The 14,357-nt window shown below is 42.4% G+C and overlaps 1 protein-coding gene and 1 long non-coding RNA gene across 7 annotated transcripts; one reads left to right on the top strand and one right to left on the bottom strand.

Annotated features, from left to right (window-relative positions):
* Window positions 1–254: 254 nt before the first annotated feature.
* On the bottom strand, window positions 255–3,420 carry LOC147576453 (uncharacterized). Its single transcript, XR_015240809.1, has 2 exons — window positions 3,098–3,420; window positions 255–2,586 (listed from the first exon to the last, which is right to left on the bottom strand). It is a non-coding gene; the product is annotated as an uncharacterized LOC147576453 (long non-coding RNA).
* Window positions 3,421–3,463: 43 nt separating this feature from the next.
* On the top strand, window positions 3,464–14,357 carry FAM111A (FAM111 trypsin like peptidase A). 6 transcript variants are annotated; one of them, XM_086677330.1, is made up of 7 exons: window positions 3,464–3,951; window positions 4,815–4,961; window positions 5,338–5,396; window positions 6,566–6,589; window positions 7,986–8,072; window positions 8,589–8,743; window positions 11,088–14,357. In XM_086677330.1, exons 6-7 carry the CDS (start codon window positions 8,663–8,665, stop codon window positions 12,816–12,818), a joined length of 1,812 nt encoding a protein of 603 aa, XP_086533456.1. In that variant the 5' UTR covers window positions 3,464–3,951; window positions 4,815–4,961; window positions 5,338–5,396; window positions 6,566–6,589; window positions 7,986–8,072; window positions 8,589–8,662; the 3' UTR covers window positions 12,819–14,357. The 6 variants fall into 6 exon arrangements, with proteins under 6 accessions (XP_086533456.1, XP_086533455.1, XP_086533454.1 ...); XM_086677329.1 differs by having other exon boundaries at window positions 7,983–8,072; XM_086677328.1 differs by lacking the exon at window positions 5,338–5,396.

The raw sequence follows: 14,357 nt of genomic DNA, 5'->3' as shown, positions 1-14,357 counted from the left end.
AGATGACCACATCTTCCGTACAGGGTTATTGAGCATATTAATTGAAACAAGCAAATGCATGTGTCAGGCAGAGAGTAGGAGCTCAGACCAGTCGCCCAGCAGATTTTGTTTGCCTGTACACCCTCTTGACCCCTTCCATGGGCAGACATAAGTGTAGCCCATCAGCCAAAGCAAACAGCCTGGCTGACCTTTGCCAAGGAATTCCACACCCCTCTCTCAGTTTACAAATTACTACAAAAGTAATTACAACAAAATTGTATACACCACCAACAATTTATTTTTAACTTGATCACATATCTTGGATTATTGAAACAGGTATTTATTTACAGTGCCTTCAATAATAAAGAATGAGTTAGGGCAACAAACAAAAAAAACTTGTATCCACTAGGACGAGCCTGGAATTTTTGTTTATTTACTTTTTTGGTTTTTGTTTGTGTTTTGTGGAGCAGCCAAGGCTTTTAAAATAAATCCTGAGGGAAAAATGGAAAACAAGGCAACTTCATGTATGATATAATCTTTTCCTACAAGGAGACCTTGCAAAAAAAATTAATAACCAAAACTGCAGATGAAGTTATACTTTTACAGGTTTTATGTAATACCTTAATAGGAACATTATCTAATTAAGATTTTCTAGTAAGGATTCAAGAGTTGCTGTAAACATTCTCCAAACAGACCAATTATTACAGCATAATGATACCCATGCATATTATTATTGTATCTATTCATATCTGTTTCCCATAATAAAATTAGAATATATGAGTGATTTATTAAAATTAATGTTTATAGGGGCACCTGGGTGGCTCAGTCGGTTAAGCAGCCAACTTCAGCTCAGGTCATGATCTCGCGGTCCATGAGTTCGAGCCCCGTGTTGGGCTCTGTGGTGAGAGCTCAGGGCCTGGAGCCTGTTTCAGATTCTGTGTCTCCCTCTCTCTGACCCTCCTGCATTCATGCTCTGTCTCTCTCTGTCTCAAAAATAAATAAACGTTAAAAAAAAAATTAAAAAATAAATAAATAAAATTAATGTTTATAGACCACAGTACCATACAAACCTATGAAAAGCCACAATAGAGTTATTTTTACATGTTTCCAAAAAGTCAGAGTAGTATAAGCTTTGAATATAATAACAGGGTTAATTTCTGTAGCAGAATAAACACACCCAGGAATTAACCATAAAAATGATGCTGTGTTAAGTCCATTTGCTCTTAACTAGCCGCATAAAAGAAAGAGGCAAGAAATAAAATGGTGTTTATGTTTATGGAAGAAAACTCATTCCATTCTGTTACCTTTATAGTTGACCTCACATGTAAAAATTAATTCCTTCCCATCAAGGAGAAAGGTCCTTCCCCCACCCCCAAACTACGTACTGACTGCAAGTTAATTATGGAAGAAATAACTCTTTGGGGCTAGTGATGGGAAAGAGTTGTCCTCTGTACCTATAATCTAGGAATTAAGAAATAGCCTGTTTGATTAAGCACTGACAAGGAATACAGCTTTTTTTTTTTTTTTTTTTTTTTTTTTTTTTTTTTTAGTTTTCTGGTAATTATAAGAACTCTGGTCTTTAGCAGACAAAAGAAAAAAAAGAGGACACTTTCATAAATAAGTTTAATGGTTAAATAGCTTTTTAAAACTTTTTTTGGTTTCTAGTCTTGACAATGTGAATTTTATTTGGTTTAGTGCTCACTCGCTCTATTTTGTAACTTTGAAAGTACAACTTCATTTTTTTCTGAAATTGGAAGAAAAAAATACAGTAACCAAAAGATGTAGGGATTATGAAGGGGAAAAAATGTAACAGTAATCTTTCATCCAAAAAATGTTTATTTTCCTATTACCTTAAGGCAAAATATATTTTATTGCAAATATATCTAAGGTTTAGGAAATATTTGTTATTTTATGCCCTTTCCCCAAGAAGCCAACACATAACTTCCCAAGCCAGAAATGTTTTAAAAATACTGTTAAAACTATACAAAATAATAGAAATACTTAAGAAAAAAGTGATAGATATCTTGCCACATAGTAGGTATAGTTTCACAGATATTGCACAGATAGGAACATATTTTATATTTCAACTTTTCATTATCTTCTTGTGCACTAATATTTCATAGAAACAAAATGTTGAATTCTTAACATCCATGTTTTAGAAAGTGTTGTTAAGCCTGTTGCCTACTAAGTCACTACTTTGTTTCAACACTGAAATGTACAAAAGGCAAAAAATGGAAGGAAAGAGAAAAAGAGACAGAAAATGATTCACATCTACATAAATACATTCTCAGTGGACTGTCTAGATTTTTCTGTCGTTATAGGTTTTCTTACTCAATAGTATCTGCACATACAGTGGCTTCAATAATACCAAAAAAGACAACATCACTCTTCTTCATAGTTCAGATCCCTTTCTTAGTTTCCAGACAATATCTCAAAAGCCCATCAAATGCTAACCGGTCAGCTGGAATAATGGACCAGGAGGTTGCTGGTCAATGTTGGTAAGTCACCAGGATAGCTCTCCAAAACCGGATAGATCCGGTTGGGCAATTTCAACTCCGTATTTTTATCACCTCTTGCTTGTCACTGAAGTTTTTACTTCTTCAGAATCTACAATGAATTAAAAAAAAAAAAAAAAAAAAAGGATCGGCCAAAGTTAATTCTTTGGTGATCACTGCATGCATTACTCTCAGGAGCATAGAAACTTGTAATGAGTCGGAGAAGATATTTAGTGGTGAAACTTTCGCACAATCTGGGTTTTCTGTTTCTTTTTGGCTTTTAAAAAGCTACTCCAACCAAACCCCAGAGAACCCACAGAAGAGGAAGCAGTAACTGAAGCTACGTTGGGTGCACTGTATGCACATTAAATCCAGTTCCCCCAAATTATCACATATATTGTTGTTACTAACACACTTTTCAACACTATCCTTCTGCACACATCATCTATTCCTCTGTCAATTGCAGAAAAGTTGTCACGGTTGTAACCGTGGTTCCTTTTCAAATACAGCACGGAATACGTGCACATCTGCTTTTGATGGTAGATCCGTAAACAGCAGGCTGTCTACAAGCCCTACCCTACTGAAGCTGTCAGCTCTGAGATTCATATTCCCAAAGTCCATACCGTTTTCTTCATCAAGATTGTAAACTCCTGCATATATAGATGGATGGACGTTTAGAGAATTGATTTACGACAAAGTCGTTCACTCCAACTCCATTCGCAGCTTCTTCCTGACTGTCATAGTCTTGGGACCTGTCCCGTCTGCTGGGAATGCCAGAGCCGCCCAAGTCCCCCGCCTCTTCACCCACCAGCAGCTAGTCCAGCGCGCTGGAGCTTGTGACAAGCTGCAGAACCCTGGCTAGTGCCTCCGCCTCCACCCCCAACAGGATATGCAGGAGGGGACAGCTGTGCATCCGGAAGCCGCGTTTCCACCCACCCACTTCCACTGCGGGTTCCCTCGCACAGGCCTGGGGCCGCCTCAGTGGCTCGCGCCCAGTGTCCTGCCTCCCGCCCCGCGCCCTCTTAAGCCCCTCCTCCCCTCCCCAGGGAGTGTCTCGAGGATTTGGGGCTAGGGAAAGGAGGGGGATGAAGCCGGCAGTGACGGCAGTGAGGCAGATCTAGCTCACCGCGACTAGGAACGCTTACGGAGGGAGGGTGCGCAGACTCCCGCGCCCCAGACCCCTGCCGGGCTTGCGGACGCTCATTGGCCGCGCATCGTTCACACACTTTCGCGCCCTCCACGGGGAGGCTAGAGCGCGACCAATAGGCTTCCGCAGTAAGAGAGCTGCCGTCCAATGAGAGCAAAGGGACTCGGGACCTCTTGTTCATTGGCCAGAAGGGCAGAGACCACTTGCCCAGAGACCATTTTTGCCCCGAAGGCGGAATTCCTGGCTGGAGGCAAAGATCACCCCAAAGTCGCAAGTTCCTGTGAGTGACTGGTGACTGACGGCAGAATTTGGGACGAACTCTTTTATTCGGTGAGTCACCCCTTTGGTCATGGAGCTGATTTAGAGGTTTGAGAAAATTCACTGACAGGGACACGATACAGAAAAATTTCAGGCTGGGAGAGATGGGGCATAAAAAACCCATACGGCTGGATAGTATCATATCCTGAAAGGACTGAGGTTTGTCCCTTAAACTTAAAAAAAAAAAAAAAAACAAAAAAGATGTGCATTTCTTCTGCAGTGCCCAAGGGGAGAGCATGTTCTAATTGTAAAAACTGATGTGTTTTATAAGACCCAACGTTAACGTTATGAAAATGTTTTCTAATAAGTTCAGCCTCTCCGTGTCTGAATTCTGTGTGTAACAACCATGTCAAATGTGTTTTCCTGAGTGACCTGAGCTGCTTTCCAGGGTAAAATAAGTGACACGTGGTGATTATGTTCTCCATCGTGTTCATCATTAAGAGCACTGAAGCCATCTACATTCACATAGCTTGCCAACTGCATTAATATGATTTATCTACTGTTTTCATCAAAATAAATTTACTCTCCCAGCAAAGTTTTGCCCAGGGACATGAAACTTGCAAATATCTTTATTGTTTATTCCAGGAACTTCCTCAAAGACCCAAGCACTCTTCAGTTGAAATCATCAAAGTACAGTTGGCATCCCAAACCTTGAAAATCCTTGCTTTGTTACCCACCAATTCTAAACTGTCACCCAGTGCTTACTCTATCCTAACCAATTCCCCACATTAAAGACCTGATTTAAGCCAGACGTCAAAATCTCAATAAATAGCCCAACCTTGCTCTCCTCCTTCTGAAATGCTACCAAAGTTCTGTGAAGCTATTTCTTCCCAAAACCTCAAGAAGCAGTAAGCTTAGCTTTGTCTTATCAACAGGTAGTTCTGCTGAGATTTCTGGGAGCCAGCATTTGACATCCTTGGAAGCCCCAGCAAACACCTAGTCAGTTTCTGCTGCCACAACTCCGGATCCGTGTAGTCCTGAGGTCCCATTAACTTTCTCTCCAGTGCTCTCTGAACTCAAAGGTGAGAACAGCGGATCTTGCGTGAGGTTCAGCCCCAGCTTGCTTTTTGTTGAAGGTCCCCCAAGGGCTGAGTTTATTTTGTCCCTGGGAGTAAAGAAATCTTTTAAGGAATCCTCGTGATTATCTGGCCTAAACTTTAGAAGGTCTACGCTTGAAAATCCGCCTTATTAACAATACAATTGGTCTCTACCGCCGTCAGTTGTGGCTGTACTTGTGTCAGAGAAAAGTTCATAGGGAAGAGAATAGGCTCTGACTCCCCTAAGTCTGGCCCCTCCACTGGCAGTGGGGATGAAGTTCGGAAGGTTTCGTTACAGGCTGGAGGGACTGACACAAACACGCTTTCTAATAGTTTATTCTGGGGGCCCCACCCCCAACAGCCAGGCCCGTTTCCGGGGTGTCCAAAGAAGCGAAGACGCAGAGACGGCGGTGGAAAGAGGTGGGTGCAGGCAGAGGCAGAGGCTGTTAGAAGCCGGGCGGACATAAAAGAGTAGAACCCAGCAGTGGGCGGAGCAGCGGGTCGCGAAAGGCGGGAAAAGTTCTAGAACCTCAGCCCTGCCTCCCGCGGGTAGAGCCCGCCGAGTTATCCCTGGCGCCCCTCCCCGGAGGGCTTCCAGCCGAAGCTCCTAGGCCTTGGTTTCCTCCAATAAGCACCGATCACGGAAGGGCGCTGGATTCGAGTGCCGGAGGCCTGCGGAGGGGCAGGAAGGCGGAAGCGCACGCGCGCCTGCAGGTCTGGGCGGGACACAGCCGCCCACGCGCGGAGCGCGGGGGAGGCTTTTATTTCCGTGGCGGCTGCTGGTCACTCCCTGTGCGGGAGGGGGCGGGGAGCGGGGTGGTGGCCTAGGGTCAGCCGAGACCCGATCGATCCCTCTTCTTGTCTGGCTCAGATCTGTGCACTTGCTCTAGGGTAAAGGGGGAGGGGGGAGGAGGAGTTCGTGAAGGGGACAGAGGAGATGGGGAGGGGAGGAAGCTGGAGGAGAGGGGAGGAAGATGGGGCGAGCGAGGGAGAGCGAAAGAGAGAGAGGAGTGCGGGAAGAATTCCAAGAGAGAGCCTCTGGGTGGGCAGGAGATGTCCCTGTCTTTCTTAATCACCTTACTGGGGGACATTGGGCAAGTCGTTCAGGTCAGCAGAGCCTTCTCCAACTCTAAGACCGGGCTGGAGTATGAGAGCTAGCTAAGGACACTTCACATTTGCTGTAATATGGTTCCAGCTGGATACTGGAAATGATGTTGGGGGCAGGAGGTGGATATTGGGGTGTTTTCTTAACCTCTTGTCTCTTTCCACTGTGAATGCTCCAGTTCACCCCCGTATAGTTCAAAAGTCACGTTTCTTTCTGTCCACTTTATATATACACATATGTGTGTATATATATGTGTATATATATATATATTTATTTATTTATTTATTTTTTTCTTTTGGTCCATATGTAATAATCACTCCTAAATCACCTGGGTCCTGTCTCAAAGTCCGCCAGTTGGGGTCATCCTCAACAGCACACTGAACCCCCAGATTCTCTTAACTATTGGGCAGTAAGTTCTTGCCTTCAAGGATCTTACAACATAGCCCCACTGCTCCATGATATGTATCTGTTTCTGTTTCCCCAGGTTCTCTGCAGTTTAACAATTGTGGTAAGTATATTGATATTGATAATAGTGATAGTAGTAATATTTACTGGGCAGCCTGTTATGTTCCAGGAACTGTTCTAAAGGCTTTATATGAATTGTATTTTTTAATCTCCACAAGCAGAGAGACAGATTCCACCACTCCTCCCGTCTTAGAGATGTGGACAAGGAGATAGACAGTGCTTAATTAGTAGGCCCAAGGTCATGCAGCTAGTAAGTGGTAACCAGATATTTGAATCCAGGTGGTCTTATAAAAACTAACATTGATGCAGCAACTTCATATTCTTTACCTCATTTAGAATTATGGCCTCGTTTTACAAATAGGAGAGTTAGGCTCAGAGACGCTGGAGTTTCCTGGGTAGCTCATTACCAGTAAAGAATGAAGCCCAGGCTCCTGCTCCACAGTGAAATGGTTAAGGGCACAGTCTTTGAGAACTTCCACTTGACAAGAAACAGACAGGCTAGAGCATAAGTTAAACAACGAGCAGGAACCCAGCTGAGCTGGCAGCACAGAGCCTGATTGCTGGGCTGGAACCCACAAACCACAAGATCGTGACCTGAGCCGAAGTCGGACATTTAACCAACTGAGCCACCCAGGCAGCCTGGGTTTTATTTAAGTTTCTATTTTTAAGTAATCGCTACACCCAACATGGGGCTCGAACTTACGACCCCGAGATTGAGTTGCATGCTTTTCTGACTGAGCCGGCCAGGCACCCCAAGAGACACAATTAAAGACAGGCTTGTGTACCCCAGTTGGATCTTGGTCTAACCAAATCAGTATTGTAATTATACAAGAAAAAGTTCTTCATTTGTAGATCTGGAAAGAGATAATTAGGGATAAAATGTCACGATGTATCTAAGTGTAAAATAATCTAGTAAAATAAAAAGATGATGCAAATTTGGCAAAAAATGAACAATCACTAGGCATATGAGATCATGACCTGAGCCCAAATCAAGAGTCAGACGCTTGACTTGAGCCCAAATCAATCATTATACTATTCTCTTTTTTTGTTGTCGTTCCTATTTGAAATGTTCGTAATCAAAAGTATGCTGGAGCTTTGTAACCTTGAGTAAATAGTTTAGTCTCTCCGGATCTCAAGATTTTTATTCACAAAATAGAACTAAGAATGCCTATCTCACAGAGTTGGGAGAATTAAATGAGATCATTTATAAAGAGCTCTTAGGATAGGGCATAGCATATCATGTGCAGACTCCATTCCTTCATTGGATCTTTATAAATGTGTCTGTATTGAGAGCTCACCACGTGCCGGCATCATGGTACATGTTGGGATACTGAAAACAGAGGGCTTTTGCCCTCTATGGCTTTTGTTCTATTTACTACTAATGAAAATTGCACTGTTTTATTTACATTGTTCATTCTCTTCTGTGGGGTCATGAGAAGAAAGATAGAAGGAAAAATACCCCTTTAAACAAACAGACAGACAAAACCAACAGACGAGCAGCAACGAAACTTCCTGACTCTTCCCAGGTAAACTCTCATTCCAAGATTATTTTGTCTTTATGGTCCTTTTCCCATCCATTCCTCTGTAATTACACCATCCCTGTGCTACCCCCACCTTAAGTGGGGGCCAGATTTTGACATCAGTGGAACTAGAACACACTTCTGCATTCTCAAACTGCAGAACTACCCTTCTGTAAGGCATTTATACCTGCGTTTGAATTGCATCTCTGCCACGTAGCTCTGGCCTTGAGGATCACCTGCCTGATCTGAGTTATACGTTCCTCATCTGCAAAAAGCAAATATACCTGCTTTGCACGGTATCTGGGGGGATTGGCAATTAGAGATAATTTTTGTAAAGTATTTAGTGTGGTATCTAACGTGCGGTGCTCTATAGAAGGAACCTTGTATTGTTGAGGTGATTATAGTCATTGGTAAAGGGTCTGTTGCTAGGTTAACATCTTTGAAGAGAGGGTGCTAGAGCCCACGGGGGAAGCGTGGGATGTGGGGTCCCTGTTAACATTATCCTCTATACAATGAACACAGCTCTGAAGACACAACTCTTGAACCTTTGGGAAACTAGTGTTTTGGCTGAACTGTCGATTCATCTTTAAGCCACCATGAGCCCTACAAAGCGCAGATCACAGAAGATCGCATTTGATGAAAAGCGTAATAGGAAAATTGATCACTATTTTCATCAGGTATGTTTGTAAATACTATTTACGGAATATACCGATACGAGACACAGCTCTCCTTGACACTGGGTGCCATAGTTCTCTCTTCCAAGAAATTACCTCGTGGTAGGTTGAGGATATTAAGTTAAAATCTTTCTTGGGGCACCTGGGTGGCTCAGTCGGTTAAGCATCTGACTTTAGCTCAGGTCATGATCTCATGGTTTGTGGGTTCGAGCCCCGTGTCCAGCTCTGTGCTGACAGCTCAGAGCCTGGAGCCTGCTTCGGATTCTGTGTCTCCTTCTCTCTCTCTGCCCCTGCCCTGCTCGTACTCTGTCTCTCTCTCTCTCTCTCTCAAAAGTAAATAAAACATTAAAAAAATTTTTTTTAATCTTTCTTATCCATTTGTTCTATTTTATAGTTTTAGTATAGTTTTTTTAAATTTTATTTATTTATTTTGAGAGAGAGTGAGTGAGGGAGGGACAGAGAGGTAGAGAGAGAGAATCCCAAGCCGGTTGTGCACCATTAGCCTGGAGCCTAATGTGGGGCTCAAACTCATGAACCCTGAGATCATGACCTGAGCCCAAATCAAGAGTCAGACGCTTGACTTGAGCCCAAATCAAAAGTCAAATGCTCAACCTATTAAGCCACCCAGGCACCCCAGTTTTAATATAAATCTTGGCCATATCAAAGCAGCCTTTGGTAAAAACTATTGTAACACTTCCTGAACAACAACAACAACAAAAAGTACAATATCATGTATTATAGTCAACTATGGAATAAAAACATTAACACCATTTCATAGCATGAAACTATATGCTATCCCAAATATGGCTCATGTATTTGATCACAACAATAACCTACATTTATATTGTGCATTCTGGTCTACAAAACACATTTTAAAATAATGATCCTCCAGGCACCTGGGTGGCTCAGTTGAGCATCCCACTCGTGATTTCAGCTTAGGTCATGAACTCACAGTCATGAGTTCAAGCCCTGCATCGGGCTCTGTGCTAGGCCTGGAGCCTGCTTGAGATTCTTTCTCTCTCTCCCTTGCTCACATGGTCTCTCTCTCTCAAAAAAAAAAAAAAAAAAAAAAAGTAAAACATAATAATGCTTATCATAACCTTGTTAGGGAGGGAGGGAGGATTTTATTATGTTTATGGGGAGAGAGAAATGACTTCTTGCTTGAGACAGAAGTGGGGTGAAGACTTGGACTTACATTTATTGACATTAAGTCAGGGCTCTTTCTAATAACAGGGCTCTGTGATCATATCAAACCATCATATTCTATCCTGAGTCTGAAATGCTCCTTGAAATTATCAAGAAGAAGGCTGAGAATTTTGAGAATTTGGGGATGCAACATAAAAGCTTTCATTTGTTTTCTTTTATCCTGGTTGTAGCTAGAATATCCAAATATCTAGGGAAGCCAAGACAAGCCTAGTTATGTTTCTTTTGGTTCTACTTCATGACAGAGTGAGCTAATAGCCACATACTACCCAGTTCCCTTTCTTAAATTCTTTATTTTATTTATTTATTTTTTAAATGTTTCTTTTTGAGAGAGAAAGAGAGAGTGTGTGAGCTAGAGAGGGGCAGAGAGAGGGGGACAGAGGATCTGAAGCAGACTCAGTGCTGACAGCAGAATCCAGTGCAGGACTCGAATTCATGACCTGTGAAACCATGACTTGAGCCAAAGTCGGACACTTAACTGAGCCACCCAGATGCCCCTCGTTTTTATATTTTTAAAAAAATTTTTAAGTAGGCTCCACACCAACGCACAGCTCGACCTCAAAACTGTGAGATCAAGACCTGAGCTGAGATCAAGAGTTGGACACTTCACCAACTGAGCCACCCAGGCACCCCATTGTTCCCTCTTTGAAAATGTCTGTATCTGCCCAGGAATCTTTGGAAATCCATTACACCGTCCCCATAGGGTGTGTGACAAGGATGTTTCCGACAGGATGGGGCTGAAGAGATGGTCTTTGAGAGTTTGTATGTTATGTGCAGCGTAAAGTTATATTACCTTATGTTCCTTTTTTTTTTTTTCTCCTGATCCAGAATATTAGCAGCATCACGAAAGGAAAATAAAAGTTAACGCATTAATGTGCTGGTCATTGTGTTAGGTATTGTCACACATGACATTACATTGAATCTTTACAACAATCCTGCCATTGTCATTCCCATTATCAGCAAGTAGCATTGCTGCCATATAAACTTGTGTCTGTTGACCCCTAGGCCCCAATGCATAGAACACGTATCATTTAGATACAGAAATCAAATGCTCTTAATTTTTCATTAAATTTCTGGTATTTGATTAACCCTCCTTGTGTAAGGTTGTAATCGGAGTTTTAAAATATTTCACATTTATTTTTAGGTCAATAAAGAACAAGAGAGTCATTCCAATATTTCTCCAATGAAGAGGGGCTCTAAAAAAGGTCCAAAAGATATAACTAACATCCAGGCACTAGGACCCAAAGACCAGACTGTGCCCCCCAACAAGACAATTTACATTACCTTGGCTGTAAACCCCAGGAAACACAAGCTCACACATAGTGAAGAGAAGAGCTTCTATGCGGCCCTCAACACTCTCAAGGCTGTCAAGGAGGAGATAGAAACTCAGCAGGGCAAAGAAATGCTGGCGGTTGGCAAAGAAGGAATTGAAGGGTACATAAATCTTGGAATGCCCCTCAGTTGTTTCCCCGAGAGCTGCCATGTACAAATCACATTTGTCCGAAGTAGAAGTAAGCAGAAAGAAGGGAACCAGGTATTTGGCCGGCATGAAAAGGCATCCGCTGACTGTGTCAAATTTTATATTCACGCAATCGGGAAGAGAAAGAAAAGGATCGTCAAACGCAGGCAGCTTCACAAAGAAGGGTGCAAACTCTGCGTCTATGCTTTCAGAGGAGAAACCATCAAGGATGCTCTGTGCAAGGATGGCAGGTTTCTCTCCTTTCTGGAGAAAGAGGATTGGAGGCTCATCAGAAACCTGGACTCCATTCTAGAAAGCACACAGACCGTGGACGACCTGGAAGGCAAGCTCTTTGAGGTTGAGGTAGAGAAAGGAATGAGCTCCAGGGCAGTAGCCGCTCAAAAGTCGGAATCAGAGAAAGGAAACACCAGTGTGCTGAGAGAAGAAATTGTGGCTCAGTACCCCAGTTTGAAAAGAGAAAGCGAAAAAATCAGAGAAACCTTCAAGAAAGAAATGAAAAGTAAAAAGAGCAAAACCTCATTATTTAAATTACTTAAAGTAAAGTTTGGGAAAATGACGAGAAACTCCACCCCGATCAGAGTGCACAACTTTCTTTCTCTTGTCGGTAACTCAGTGGGGTACCTGTCATGGGACAACAATGGAAATAAGGGTTGTGCCACCTGCTATGTTTTCAAAGAGTTGTTCATTTTCACCTGTCGACACGTAGTAAGTGACTTCATGGGGAAAGGAATAGAGCCAAGTAAGTGGGCAGACGTGATTGGTCAATGCGCAAGGGTGACATTTCGTTATAACAGCTTCCCCGAGAAAGATGAGAACTGCTTTTTCCTTGAACCGTGGTTTGAGATATCTGATGCCACCCTTGATTATGCTGTTCTGAAACTGAAGGCAAACGGACAACAAGTACCTTTGGGACTCTATAGTAGAATTGCTCGTGCACCATCTACTGGGTTGATATACATCATTGGCCATCCAAATGGAGAGGAAAAGTCTAGTGATGCTTGTACAGTGATCTCTCAGGGTCAGCGAAAAAAGAAATATGAGGAATATCTTCAGGCTGGAAAGGGAGAGGGTTGTAGTTATGGGATGCAATACATCCATATGTGCACTCGAAAAACCTTCGAGGAAATAGCTCACAGCCCTGATGTGATTACCTATGACACCTCTTTTTACTTTGGGGCTTCTGGCTCCCCAGTGCTTGATTCAGAAGGTTCATTGGTGGCCATGCATACTGCTGGCTTCACTTGTGATAACGAAATTGGGTTATCATCTCATGTCATTGAATTTGGCTCTACTCTGGAATCCATCCTCCTTGATATTAAGGAAAAACACAGACAGTGGTATACAGAAGTATGCGTAAGTCCACAAGATGTAGAAATGGTGAGCGATGAGGATTGAGGATGGTGAGAGTTTGTTTACTAGCTTTAAGTTTGTTTAAGCTTTAACCACTTTTCTAAGCACGTGAAGACTAATCCTAACAGGTGGGCCATTATCCCTATTTTAAAGTCAAGTAACATGAACGACGATGAGATTATGACACTAACTCTAGTGTAACTGCTGTGGGGTTTTCCCCCCCATTTCTGTGTCTTCCTGTAAGTTCAGTTGCTTGAAGGAAGGACATTCAATTATGAGTGTTCATCTCATTATCCCCAGTGTCTGGAAGAGGCAAGTAAGTGCTTAGAAAACGTGTGGGTCCGTCAGTAGCACAACTTAGGGCTACTGTTAATCTTAAGTAAGGAACTAAATGCTTGATTGGAAATAATTTCAAACAAAATCTTTAGAATTTCCAAAATCCTCGTATTACTGAAACTCAGGATACATGTGTTCTGAAACTCACAGGGTAATATCCACTCTTTTTATAGGCTATTAGGGCAAAGAGACTATCTGAAAGATCATATTACTTTATTCGTATGCCCTTAGTTTTTACCTAATGACCTTTTTTGTTTTAGGATCATTTGTGTGTTGCATTTAGTTGTTATGTCTCCTAAGGCTCCTTCCTTGTGGCTGTTGCAGGTTCTCGGGCTTTGACCAGTGACCTTGACAGTTAGTAAGAGTACTGGTCAGGTATTTTTGTGGGATGTCCTTCTTTTGGAATTTGTCTGGTAATTAGGCTGTGGTTGTGGGGTTTGGAGAGTAAAACCAGTGGGGCAAAGTACTTTTTCACTATATTGTATCAAGGGTACATAGTATCCACCTGAGTTATGATTTGGTGTTGCCTTTGATACCCTGGCCAAGATAATGTTTATCAGGTTTCTCTACTGTAAATTTACTCCTTTCCCTTCCTTTCTATAATGTACTTTTTGGAAGGAAGTTTTATTCACAGCCCACACCTAAGGAGTGGGGCATCCTTTGTCTCTTCCTTATGTAGGGAACTCCTGGAGTCTCTACATAACTTATTCAGCATGGGAGATTTGCTTCTTCTTTCCTATTTATTGTACCAGTGTGGACTCATAGATACATGTTGAGTTATAATCCAAATTACTTTGTTGTATTTCTCAGATTGTTCCTGCTTTGGTCATTGGGAGCACTTTCATTTGGCTCTGGTGCCCTCTTTGACATATTCCCAAGAGTGTGTTGTGTTTGTTTCCTGGGTTTTCTAAGCACTTTCTTATGTTGTGGTCCTACGAGATGCTCTGGGCTCCTCTTGTGTATTACCTGACCCAGTTGCATCATCAGCCATTTCTCCTAGGAGCCTTTGGTTACTTTTATTGGAGAAGTGTATTTGAAATCAAGATCTGGGCACTAGGTATGCTTTTGCAAGTGGGGTATTATTTCTTCTACGCCCGCTCAGCAGACAAAGCAAAGGAATATGTGTGTGTATATTAACTCCTGTATAGTCAGGCTCCCCAGCTTATTCTTGGTTTCACTTTCTGGGGCTTCAGTTACCTGGGGTCAACGGCAGTCAAGAAGCCAATGATCGGGGCGCCTGGGTGGCGC

This window comes from Puma concolor, chromosome D1, assembly GCF_028749965.1.
Source record: "Puma concolor isolate L17-30 chromosome D1, mPumCon1.1.hap2, whole genome shotgun sequence".
In the NCBI taxonomy this organism is placed as follows: Eukaryota; Metazoa; Chordata; class Mammalia; order Carnivora; family Felidae; genus Puma; species Puma concolor.
This window is presented reverse-complemented; position numbering and strand designations above follow the sequence as displayed.